This window comes from Vigna angularis, chromosome 5 (assembly GCF_016808095.1).
Source record: "Vigna angularis cultivar LongXiaoDou No.4 chromosome 5, ASM1680809v1, whole genome shotgun sequence".
Classification (NCBI taxonomy): domain Eukaryota; kingdom Viridiplantae; phylum Streptophyta; class Magnoliopsida; order Fabales; family Fabaceae; genus Vigna; species Vigna angularis.
Genome location: NC_068974.1, coordinates 6,180,502 through 6,193,571, shown reverse-complemented (window position 1 = coordinate 6,193,571; position 13,070 = coordinate 6,180,502). Strand labels below are relative to the sequence as shown.

General features: G+C 31.8%; 2 protein-coding genes across 4 annotated transcripts; one reads left to right on the top strand and one right to left on the bottom strand.

Moving 5' to 3' along the window:
• The first annotated feature begins 5,301 nt into the window (after positions 1 to 5,301).
• On the top strand, positions 5,302 to 6,793 carry LOC108339837 (squamosa promoter-binding-like protein 3). Its single transcript, XM_017577054.2, has 2 exons — positions 5,302 to 5,800; positions 6,262 to 6,793. The coding sequence occupies exons 1-2, from the start codon at positions 5,442 to 5,444 to the stop codon at positions 6,476 to 6,478; spliced, it is 576 nt and encodes a 191-aa protein (XP_017432543.1). The 5' UTR covers positions 5,302 to 5,441; the 3' UTR covers positions 6,479 to 6,793.
• A 1,143-nt stretch (positions 6,794 to 7,936) lies between these two features.
• Positions 7,937 to 12,581, bottom strand: LOC108340624 (probable protein phosphatase 2C 39). 3 transcript variants are annotated; one of them, XM_017578121.2, is made up of 5 exons: positions 12,342 to 12,581; positions 10,307 to 10,552; positions 9,558 to 9,834; positions 8,385 to 8,539; positions 7,937 to 8,255 (listed from the first exon to the last, which is right to left on the bottom strand). In XM_017578121.2, exons 1-5 carry the CDS (start codon positions 12,372 to 12,374, stop codon positions 8,118 to 8,120), a joined length of 849 nt encoding a protein of 282 aa, XP_017433610.1. In that variant the 5' UTR covers positions 12,375 to 12,581; the 3' UTR covers positions 7,937 to 8,117. The 3 variants fall into 3 exon arrangements, with proteins under 3 accessions (XP_017433610.1, XP_052733600.1, XP_052733601.1); XM_052877640.1 differs by lacking the exon at positions 12,342 to 12,581 and adding an exon at positions 12,167 to 12,301; XM_052877641.1 differs by lacking the exon at positions 12,342 to 12,581 and adding an exon at positions 12,142 to 12,168.
• Positions 12,582 to 13,070: the final 489 nt, after the last annotated feature.

The following is a 13,070-nucleotide window of genomic DNA, read 5'->3' as shown; positions in this document are numbered from 1 at the left end:
AATATTGGGAGCAATTCCCCGGATCTAGACTTCCCCGTACGTTCCCGTATCGACAAAATCAATAATCATGCATTGAATGAGTTAAACAAAGCAAGCATTAAGCAAAGAGGAAAAACCCTAACTAATGATGAAAGAAAGCATAAATCTTAGATTAAGATGCAAGCACAAATTCCATATATGAGAGCTTCAAAAGATTACATTGATTCCCCAACAAACATACAAGGTTTAGTTCACCATATTCATGGTGAACCTAGATGAACAATAATGAAAGAATGAAGGATAAAACCCTAGAAAGGTGAAGAGGTAGCCTGAGCATCCAAGATCCTCCTTCAAAGGGGTGGAAGAGAGAGTGTTTGCTTTGTTTCTGCCAAAGATACTAACCCTAAGATATCTAGGTCTTTAAATAGGACATAAAAATAATAGAAAACGGGTCCAGGCCCAAACAGATCATAAAATCGCATAAAACTGGCCCAAAACTCGTCTGGTTGACTTTTTTCGTATTCTGGCTGACTTTTTGGTTGACTGGTTGACTTTTCTGGTTGACTGGTTGACTTTTCTGGTTGACTGATTGACTTTTCTGGTTTCTGGTTGACTTTTCTGATTCCATCTCTCTCCTTCTTCACTTCTTTCACTAAATTCACCTTAAAACCTGCACAAAAACACTGAAATCAAGCATAAACCTGTCCAGCTCTCTTATTTCTGAAAATATGGATAAACGCATGATTTCAAGCTAGTTTCTAAGTGTAAAGGTTGCTTTTTGTGTCAATTTTAAGCATGAAAATAACAGTTTTTCAACTGTTATCAGCTGCTCCTTGGCTTACATTCTTTAATCATTACTCTTTTTTTCCTTTAACCATCATCAACAAGGGGTTTTAATCCATTGGGTTTGCACTTTGAGCTTTGCACTCCCCTTAAGGATCACTAAAACATTACCTTTCACAAAAAAAATGAATTCTTTCTAATTTCTAATTTCTAATTTCTTCTTACCCAATGTGTTTTACATGTTGTGTTTGATAAGTAACATTTGATAGTCGCACAATAGACACATTGGTACTCTATAAATAATCACATTACCTCATCAAGTGGTATCAACCAAAACATTGTATTTACTTTAGTAACATCGAAAAATCATGTTTAATTGAAATACAAACAATTCTTCTATGCATAATTGAAATATAAATCATGTATTATACTTGTTGGGAAAATCTCACAATATACGCAGTATGATATTTTCCTGAAATTGAGTCTTGTTATTCATTATAATTGAAGGACTTTAAATAGCCATAACACTTACAATATTACGAGGAATAAAAATAAAATATCAACTATCTTAAAAATAAAATCTTCTTAATCTATCATAAAATAATATTGTACCTAGATAAGCCGAAAATCATAATTACGTGTCCCTATTTTATCTCTATCAAATCAAACTAAATATTACTATACCCAAAAATTATTAAAATAAGATTTAAACAAAATTATTAATAAAACCCTAAAATTTAAGTTTATCTCAACAATACTTAAGTAAATATATGAAATAAATTCTATATTAATTATCTATTTTATGAAAAAAAAAATTATAATTTTATTTTTTCACTATATTTATTGTTAACCATTTTTTGCTTTTATCACCAAAATAAAAGATTTTGTAATAATTATTTCAAATTTATTATCATCATTTTATCTTTAATAATCTTTTCCTCATTTACAAATTAATTATCAGCATACACATAATTAATAAAATAGTTATAATAACAATTATATTTTTCATTTACTTACCAAACCAAAGTTAATATTGATTTAATTTAAATTACCTTATTCTATTATTTATTTAAATATTAAAAATTCTATAATTTAAATTTTTTTCACTCTTCTGAAAAAGTTTTCCAAAAATAAATATAAAATTATGAATACTAGATTTCGGTCTTTCAGAAGTAGAATTTCAACCTATTTTTCAATAACTGAAATTACTGTCTAAAACTCATAATTGGCTCTCCTGATACTCCGATCTTGAACTTACACAGTAAAATATGCAATCATGTAAATAATGTGTACTATCCTATTGCGGAAAATTAAAAAGAGAAACAATGATACAAAGTGAAAAATTCGAAAATTGTCTAATTGTACGGATATCTTTTTGGCAAAAGTAATGAAAATTGTAATCCATTAATGCTGTATGATTTCTGTTAGGTCCTTTTCTTTTTTAACCAGTACAAAGCAGACAGCTTCTTTCGTACAAATCTTTAGTAACATATGCTATTCCGAACCATAACAATAAATAATAATACTATAATTATTATCATTATTAGTAGGGTTTGAGATTCACGTCACTAAATATCATTTTAATTTAAACTATATAAATAAAAGTTAACTTTACTTCATTAAGTCAGTTTGTAAAATAAAGTAAATTTAAAACCATTTTCTGACATAGTATATAAGAGTTATTTATATTTGAAATTAAAGTTTAGGTTTATCGTGTCATTCTTATTAGTTCTTTCCATTCTTATAATGGATGTCTTTTATGAGAAGGAGTGTATTACAAATCCATATTAACTACTTATTTTAGTAATACTTGTGCATTTAAACGAATTCAATTTAGGAAATTCATTGAAACAAAAGAGATATTAAAATACAAAAGTTTCAAGATATGTCTACAAAGACATTCAAGTCGACTATAAGAGTTAAAATCGCATCCTTACGAAATATGGATCCGTTTTACCAATTTGTCCAACCTTCTTTCCATTTTTTCACACATTGTAACGTGAATTATATATATATATATATATATATATATATATATATATATATATATATATATATATATATATATATATATATATATATATATATATCTTAAATCTATAATTACCATTTAAAGTGAAGACATTTTTTTACTTGTTTTTCACAAATATAAGTATCAAATTCTAAACTTTATCTTAAATCAATTTTGAATTTAATTTAACCATTTAAAATTAATTTGTAAAGTAAAATTTATATTCAATTATATAATATAGATTTGTTTTATTTATAATTAATATGAGTTGTTTAGTTTGATTTTCTTATACTAAGTATATACTAATGAAAAATTTGTTGGGAAATCCGAACGTGAGTCTAAGTCTCACATTGGATAGAAATGAAAAAGTAATTGTATATAAAGATGAAAGACCTATTAATTCATTGTCTTAAAATTTTGGGTAGAGAGTGGTGTCAATCCCTTATATGATTGGACTCAGACGTCATGATGTTTGTTAAATCTCCCAACTATATATGTTTGTGTCAATAACAATCTAATAAATTTGATTAAAATAAATTTTTTTAATGAATCACTTTTTATATTTTAAATGTTAGACGTGTAAAATGAGATTTAGAATGATTTATATAATGTAAATTTAGTTTATTAATGTAGAGGAAGGTTTGAGTGAATTAAAGTTGGGTGACATAAGGCGAAATCGTGAATGATTGAACGTAGATAAGGTTGAAGCGTTTGATTTTGTCCACTATATCTAGATACCGTCCATGGTGAAAACTGGCATCAAGTACTGAGTACGATGGCATCTTGTGAAACCACGGTACTAGCGTGCTACCTCATGTCAGCACCACATGTTGTGCCCATAACAGTACTGTTACAACTTTTTATCATTTATACCACAAAGATTCTATCACAATAATTCCTTTCATCACTTTCGCTGTTTAATCCCACAATAAACATCATCATTTACTCAAACTAAATGCAACAAAACTTACGTTACACAACATCACAAAGGACAAGCCAACAGTTTCCCACTGCTCGTGTCTGTTGGAAAGGTCAATTTTCCTCTTCCATGTGAAAAAAATAAAATAAAAACTCTGCTATCTAGGCTCTATCCTTGGCTACTGCAGTGAGTACTTTACACCATGGGGATAACATATATAAAATGCAATGGACCAGTAGTTCTCACTCTATGCATGTAAATCAATGCTCAATCTTACTGCAACAATCAATAAAGCTAACTACGACACAGACAGAGACAAGAACTACCTAATTCTACTCAACATCTTTTACTTATGTAGTTATGTTTCGTCTGCACTTCTCTCTCTGCATATAATTGTTGTGGTGGCAGTGAAAAATAAGAGCTCGTCTTTTTCTTCTTTATATTAGTTTTAAAACTACAAACACAAGGGTTTCCTCCACAACTTCTTATTCTCATTGAAACTCTGCATATCAACCCACCTTTTGGAAATTATTATGCATTATTAACATATACATGTGTATTTATTTAGTAAGTCAACAAACAGTTTGTTCAAAATCCTATGTCGATAAAACTTTATCTAAGAGACACAGTATCAATAAAACTCGAACTCAACTCACAGAATTTGACATTACTTTTAATCAAAACCTTAAAATAATGGATTTATGAGTCATTTAATTGATCTTACTCAACTTTCTTAATTTTGTTAAATATCATTTATGTAAGGTGAAATCATTCTTATGTTATAAGTTAATTACGTGAGAACGAGTTAATCTTAAATTTAACTTATAATGCAGCTATTTCAAATATAACTTTTGAAGCAGGAAGATGATGTTAACATGTTAGTTAAAAAGTTTTGGATTTAAATATTGTAAAGAGAAAGACATGTTGGGAATATACAAATGTGAGTCTAAGTTCTACAATGAATAAAAATGAGAAAGTAAAATACTTTGACTCACATCTCATTGGTGTTTGTATCTTTCGGTGAACCTCCTTCTCCATAAACACAACAAGTGGTATACACAAGAGAGAGGAAGAGACTTCCTAAAAGAAACTAACTATTCTTCAATGAAAATTTATCATGGACAAACTAATAGATATGTTTTTAAGGTTAAGCCTAGATCTATAGAATAGTAGTTTTTAAATCTATTTTAATTAAATTCTTATTTTGATTATTGAGAGTGTGTGTACTAGGTAGTATTGTTGTAAAAATATTTTGTAATTAGAAAGGATATTAAGGAAAGGGTTGGGTAGGCATGTGATGATGAGCATGGTATGAGAAAGAGATGAGAAATCAGAATAAGAAGAAGAAGAAAGTAAGAAGAACAAACAAAAGCAAAATCGTCTTGTTCCAATTTGTAATTCCTTGAGTACCAATGGTTATGCGTTTGTGATGGACGCGCCATGAGCACTATCACTTTCAACACAACATTCATTGAAAAAAAAAGAATAGCAACTGCAAGAACTGAGATTTAACCTTTTCCTCTATTAGCTCATCATTAAAGACAAAAACATTTCCAACACCCTTCTCTCTGTGCACTATTCCTCTACCTTTATGCTTACACAAGCACACAATATGGAGCCTGTGGTCCACACCCTTATTTTCTTCCCTTCTGCTTCCTATAAACTCCCTCTTTCACTTCATTGCTCCCAAAAAGTTCTTCCTCTGCAACAACAACACCCTTTTCACCATTCTCCACCCTTTTGCACACAATGGAGGCCAGGACTCTGGAGAGGAAGAGATCACTGCTTGAGAGGGTCAGAAAGAATGTGGAAGAGGAACTGGAGAATGAAGTTGAGGAGGAGGATGAAAGTGGAGCTACTCTCACTGAAGAAGAGAAAAAAAGAGGGCTTGGTAGCAGCAATAGTGGTGGTGGGAGAAGAGGGTCAAGTGGGGCTGCTGCTGCTGCTGGAGGAGTTTCTCCACCTTCATGTCAAGCTGAGAGGTGTGGTGCTGATTTGACTGATGCAAAGAGGTACCATCGCCGCCACAAGGTCTGTGAGTTTCACTCCAAAGCACCTGTTGTGGTGGTTGCAGGTCTGAGACAGAGGTTCTGCCAGCAATGTAGCAGGTTTGTTCGATCAACACTCATTCATCTTAACCATTTTCTCTTCAGAGAAAACTTGTATTATCTATAGCATTTTACCATGCATGGTTTTTTAAGCTAACAGTTATGTTTTTTGTACTAAAGGAATCGTTAGCTCTAGCAACACCATGGCTTCGACATATGCATATTTCAACTGCATAAATTTAGTTTCTCAGCTTTCCTCAACCATGGTTGTTAATGATCAGAAAAATTTTGTTCACTTATTGCAATTTAAAATCTTTAAGGGACCCTTTTACAAGTAAATATAATCCTTGATCAATGACTAAAAAGTTTTGGATGCTCCTAAAGAATCTATCCGCAACAGAAACACTGTTTTAAGTAATTGAACCTCATTGTTTACACCTTTTCCTTTTGTTAGTTTTTGTACACAGAAGTGTCAAACAGTTAAAACTCGAAGCTTTTCTTCCTATGATGAGTTTGTGCAGGTTCCATGATCTGGCGGAGTTTGATGAGTCTAAGAGAAGCTGCCGGAGGCGGTTGGCCGGACACAATGAACGGCGCCGGAAAAGCAACCCTGAGGCTGCCAATGAGAGCAGCAGCCACAGCAGCAAAGGCCATCACCACCCTAAGGAAACAACACAGTGCAGAATTCAGATGAACCTTCCAGGGAGTTCTGGCTACAAGTCTTTCAACATCAGATGAAGCAAAAATGTTCACCAAGCTCTCTCTCTTCTGTCACCCTTTGGTTTCTTACAAGCCAAGTCATATAATAAAAGGACCACTTTGTCTGTTCACATGAACAAGAACCAAACCAAAACAAACTTCCAACATCCAAAGCTTCTCTGCTATATATGCAATGCAAGCCACTTTCCTCAGCTCTATGTTCTCTTATTTAGATAGTGCCTTTAGTTTCTGTTTTCCTTACCATTGTTATCCTATTGAAGCACCATTGCATGGTGAGATCTTATCTTCCATTGGATTAAAATAAAAAGCTATTGCATCTTTGAATTTGGATTATCTCTTTTCATAAACAAACCATTTAAGTTCTACATTCTGTTTGATACATTTTATATTTAAAAAATCTATTTTGGGTGTATTTTATTTCCATTTTCTCATATCAAACTTTAACCTCTGAATACTGTCGAGGAAGTCATAAAATGAATTAGTAACTGAAAAGGGGACCAAACACTGCAAGAAAATAGATATACGATGATTTGGTCTTTAAAAGATGTTGCTTAAGAAAATTAAGGTTTTGAAAATGTTAACACTGCTAAGAAAGAGTAGTGTGTGTAGATGAAGTTTTCAAAGATTATGTAAGATGGGGTTGGTTCATTCCGGGATAAAATTGTAATTTCAGTTCTCTGTTGTGTCATGATCAAGTGTCTTGGCTTTGCCTACCCTCTATCCTTTAGGTCGAGGGATGTTGGCAACAGTCATGTCCGGTTTGTTCAGAAAAGGTTTCACTGGTACAACAAAATTATAGTGTTGCCCAATAAAAATAAATAAAAAGACTATAATATACAGATACAATACACACTCGATTGAAATTTTTTAACGGTCTTCTTGTTCATTAAAGGTGTGTTTCAAAGGATTAGAGAAGAAAGAATGTGTATTTTTCATTCTCTAATCAGTTGAGGACCTCAATAAGATGAAAATTTATCTTTTGAAACGAAAATTTCATTCTCTTGGATAATAACAAGTTGAGATAAAAGTAGAATAATCATACTTTTCACTCTCTATTTTCTTTAAAAATATAAAAATTAACCTTTATTAAGATTGTTTTACTTTTAAAAAAGATGTTAAATGATAGTCAAATATTATCAAAGAATTTTTCTTTATAAAAAAATTATATCAATAGATTAATTATTATATCTAAAGTATGGTCCTCAATTTTGGAACATAAAATTTCTTTCCGATTTTATTCTTAAAAAATGTTTTAAAGTATTAAAAGAAGAAAAATAAATTATCATTAATCTTAACTCTTAATCAATGTAAAAATGTATGAAAACATAAAGTAAATTAAGTTTATAAAAGTTAATGCAAATAAAAAACTAACCAACTATTTGTCTATGCATGCGTGTTTAACAGTCCCAAATGGATAAAACCAACAAAATGGCTACAAGTGAAATTTCGAAAAGGAGAGATTTTGCACAAACTCCATTGCAATCATAAAAATTATTTTTATTAATACAATCCAAATCTACATCCTTTTCATATTATTTCATCAAACATGAACAGAAAATATTGCACACGGAATGCTATAACATGCAATAACACCACAAGGGTGTATCATCATTTATCCAAATATACACTTTCAAGTTCTACTAATTGAGTCATTTGATCACTGAAATTTCACAACAACACAAGAGATATCATCTGAGCTTTTCCTGTTACGTGCTTCTTCAGTAAGGATCTTTGCTGCAGAGCGAGCATCCTTAACATCTCTGATTGCATCAACTGCTTCTTGATTTGTCATCACCTTCAATAATTTCAATGAATATTATGATGATCAGTGCAGAATATGCAAGGAACTTGGAGTGTAGAAAACCAAAAAAACACATTCATTAGTTGTTGAGAATCTTATCTTGTTTAGTTTATTGAATATTACCTTCCATAACCCATCACTGGCTAAGATAACAAACTCTGCATCATCGCCTATCAACTCCACAATCACATGTGGTTCTGAGCTCAAGTGTACCTTCAGGCTTTTGTCACCGAATGCCCTTGACACTGCCAACTGACCATCAACTCGTGGAACGTCCCCTGATTCAATCAGAAAACCAGTATCCTTAGCACTGAATTAGCAAATGAATGTAGGGATTTTCCTAGGGAAATAGACCAGAAAAACTGAGACATGAATCAATCATATAAGAGATCAATATACTACATTTAATCCAAAACCTTAAGAATCTTTTTATCGTTATAAGTTACTCAACTTTCTTATTTCTATCGACTTTTAACTCATTTTTTGTGGATCATATATCATGATACCTTCAATCAAAAACCTTAAAAATGTGTCTGGTCCTTTTTTTGTTATGTTACTCAACTTTTTAACTCATTCTTTGTGTCAGAGATCATGAGTATCTTCAATTCAAAACCTTTAAGACATAAGACTATGTCTGTGAGTATCATGTCAATGCAAAGACTGTATTTTCAACAAGTCTTTCTTTTTCTTTTTTTCTTTATATATTACTCAACTTTCTTATTTCTATGACAACTCATTCTTGGATTTCAAAGACACTCTTTACATACTATTACCAACAACTTCTTTTAAAATGTGTATTTACAAAATATGTCATGATAAAGATAGCACTGTAATAATATAGAAGTCAGATGTTTGTATCGCATGCAAGTATAGGAATGTTCAGTATTATTCTGTCAAAAACAATTGCTTCCTTTGAATTCCTTATTTATGGAAATCATTGTTAATAAAAATGTCTAAGTGATACTCACTTAAAAGGAAACTAATAACACATGACATTTTTGTTTCTGAAAAAAGATAACCATATCTTTATAAGTAAAAGAAAAGCATAAAGGACAAAATTGATTTTCTAAGGACTGAAAGACTTCTGTTAGAAACAAAAAAACTAAAAGCCAACAATTTTATATTTTGAGAATATGTAAACATCAAACCTTAATAACAAGGACATAAGAAAAATCATTAAAAACCACATGCTAACAAGTAAAACTAAAACCTCGGATAAGGGGATGATGATATTGTGAAACACTAAATTAAGATGAAGGTAAAAAACCATACAACATTTTAAAAGGTGATTGGTACCTGGGAAGTTTGACACAAAACCACCTCTGTTTTTTATATCCTCACTTTCTACACTTGGCTCATGATCCACTGATAGTTGTTTGGCCTGGCCATTCTGGCACAAGACAGCCCTGGAATCTCCAATATTGGCCACTACTAACTTCTGACAGTTGATCAATATTGCAGTAACTGCAGTTGAACCCCCTCGACCCAGTTCACCTGATTTGTCTAAAATAGTAGAATCAGTTATACTATATGCCCTCTTCACAGCATCAGCAGGTTCTGTCCAGAAGTTAGGCTACATGAAGAAATGGGGAAAACCTGAGTCATAGACATGCATTGTATTTAAAGAGTTTTATTTAAAGAGTTTTATTTTGGGTTAAATATGTTTTCTGTCCCATACTATTATAAAAAATTCTATTTCATCCTTAAAATAAATTATAAAGTATTTAGTCCCTATATTTTATGAAAGTGTAAAACATCCTTTTCAACAAAGGACATGTGGAGTGTTTCCTGAGTTCCATAGTAAACTAAAATATAACCTTCACATGCAGTTTGTTAGCAAGAATGTTTTACATTACTCTCATAAAGTAAAGAGACTAAACAATTTTTCATAATGAAAAACATATTAACCATTTAATTTTTAATACTAACATTTTTCATGTTGATAAGTAACTAGAAATTTAAAGTAATTATACAACAGATTATGTTTCACACCAAGCAGCTCAATGATCAAGTAACAAGAACTAAAGATTATGAACCCACATTACCTCTTTCAAGATGTTATCAAACAAATGAGTTCTCAAGTAATCAGGCACACTTTGACCTGAGTGGCCATCGAATATAGCAAATAAACCCAATTCATTGTTATCAACTTGCTTAAACTGAGCAACAACATAGTCTTCCATGGCATGACCAGATCTTCCCTTTACCAAGTGAAAGCCATGAGTAATGTGCTTCTTCATCTTGCTCTTTCCTTTACCTGAATCAGAATCAGATGGCCCCAAAACTTTTTCCTGTAAGTAACATAATCAGGTTACAAGACATTCACAACCGAAAAAATAAGAAATTTAGTTATTGATCAAATGAGAATCAGGTCAGTGAACTTTTGAACTCATCTTACTCCAAGAAAGACAAACATAAGCAATTTATCGAACAAAGTTGTATTTCTTGAAGCTTTGTGTGATTGTTAAGTTCTAAGACACTACTCAGCTGGATTTCAAAAATTAATAGCTAAGGGCATCATTTACCAAAGCTTTTTCAAAACTAAATTCAGGATGATGTGTCTTAAACACATTCTTTTATCTTCTCAAATAACTAACTGTGTACACTATAGGAAATATTATCTTTGCAAACAATAACAGACTTGTAAAGCGCAAGAAGTCATTAATTATATTGTCATTTTAAATTTTGACTTTAAACAACCTCAATTTACCCAAAAACCATATAATAATTTTCCCTGAATTGTATTTGCCTATAAAAACACACCTAACTAGAACTAAACAACAAGACTGTACTGCATTCTTAAGACCATGTTAGTCTTAAACACAGCATAGCATAAATCTGCTTAATTCATATTAGGAAGCTGGATTTAACAACTGGCAGAGATGATTTTAAGGGCAACCGTCCCATCATAAGGGCTACAACTGACTTTTCCCATTCCTCGTGTGTTCCAGGTCAAAAACACAAACTGGGGTATTGGACCCGTGATTCACCCTCCAACAGTCATTTGATTCTGAAGTTACAGATCACCACACAAAAGTTGATGATCTTTTCTAACCTCTGTGACAAGTAACCTCCCAACCATCTTCATTAACCAACCAACTTAAGACCTAAAATATGATCGTTCACACACTATAGCACAATATATGTTGCAGCAAATTGACCAATACTCTAAAACCTTGGAATTGTTATGCCATATAAACCTGGCCTGCAATTACAAAGATTATAAATGGAGCCACCGAGAGGTATTGTAGGCCATCAAGTTAATTCGGTGGCATAAATTTTCACGTAGATGTTGATAAATTAAGGTTCCTAGGTAGAAGAATATCTGCTAGAGCTTCTCTGTTGAGAATATAGAGCTTTTTTCTGATAGAAAAATTCTCAAAAGTTCTTCTATCTTTGTATCCAGATAGAATCTCATTATTTGACTCTTTGCTAAAGGATACTTAAAAGTTCATAAGAACAAACTTACGATCACCAATTACACAGGTTATATCACCAATCAACGATGACCCAGTAACAGTCATTTTTCCTTTAAGATGGTCTTAACCTTAAAATCTAAGGTATACATAGCACATTCCCTATATTCAACTCTCAATGAATTATCACATAAGGGTAAGATAGCTCATGTATATAATTCAACTCGAAAACAATTAGAACTTTAGGACTTAAATTGTTAAATGATAGAAAATTACTAACAAAATTATAAAGGATAGACTCTGATATGATATATATTAGGGAATTTAAGCCTAATTGGGTTCATAGAAGTGTATATTTCAAATTTTTAAATCGGTATTATCTCTACTTCAGATAAATCTCCAATAAAAAGAAGGCACTGTTGGAGTTAATGAAGAAAGCGCCACAGTAAAACTACATTCCCTACCACGAAAGGCATGGAATAAAATTACAGGGTTTATGAAAAGCAGTCCACTGAACTGATAGACAAAGATCAACACCGACAAATGAACAGAAACCAAATTGTTAGTCATTGCAACGAAACAAAAGAGAGCAAAATGAAAAAAAAAAAGAAAAGAGATGCTTAAATAAACTAGAGCAACGAAAGGTGAAAAAACAAAAGGGTACCTTCATCTTGTGAAGGATTTCTTTGCCGGTCATAGTGAAGGGCTTAAATAAAGATTTAAAAGGAAAGTGAGAGTGGCCACGTAGAGAAGGGTGTGGTGTTTTTTATGTATATTTTTTAGTTGACGCAATGAGGGAGAGAGTAAGAAGAAGACAGAGAAGCGAAGAGGCGAAGAGGTGAAGAGGCAGCGAAGGAAGAAGGGATTTTGAGGAAGAAAAAGGAAAAAAGGAGAGTGAGATTTGCTGTGTTGTGTTGTTTTGTGAAAGTTGATGATGTCGCGTTGACACGACTTCCTGTTACTTCCCAATACCATGCCGCGTACGTCGCAATTACAATGACGCGTTCGCGCCTACACGTGGCGCCGTCTCGTTGATCAGTTTTCTCCGTAGGGCTTCGCTTTCTCTGCTTTTGAGTTAATCATAATAAAGTACGGTCTTATCAAGTTATCGTCTTCAGAAAAAGTAAGCAATGAAAAAGATAAAATGAAAAATAATATATATATATATATATATAACTATTTGTTTCCAGCTTGGTAGTATTTAAATATCTTGAAAAAGGAGAATTAATTTTCTACGTAACAACTCAATTATTAATAAATTGCCTGACAAGAAAGTGAGAAACTAAGAAATAAAAGTATTTTCTGTTATTTGCTTAAGGGAGTTCTTTATGTATGCACAAACATATTTTAAAAAATATTATCATTCTATCTTTATCTTTTTTATGTTTTATTA

Excerpts from the sequence above, each read along its gene's own strand:
- LOC108339837 (XM_017577054.2), top strand. The coding sequence starts at position 5,442 with ATGGAGGCCAGGACTCTGGAGAGGAAGAGATCACTGCTTGAGAGGGTC. Across the intron at positions 5,801-6,261 it reads TTCTGCCAGCAATGTAGCAG|GTTCCATGATCTGGCGGAGT; the intron begins GTTTGTTCGATC and ends GAGTTTGTGCAG.
- LOC108340624 (XM_052877640.1), bottom strand. The coding sequence starts at position 12,247 with ATGACTAACAATTTGGTTTCTGTTCATTTGTCGGTGTTGATCTTTGTC. Across the intron at positions 8,540-9,557 it reads TTTTGTGTCAAACTTCCCAG|GGGACGTTCCACGAGTTGAT; the intron begins GTACCAATCACC and ends TGATTGAATCAG. Across the intron at positions 8,256-8,384 it reads CCAGTGATGGGTTATGGAAG|GTGATGACAAATCAAGAAGC; the intron begins GTAATATTCAAT and ends AAATTATTGAAG.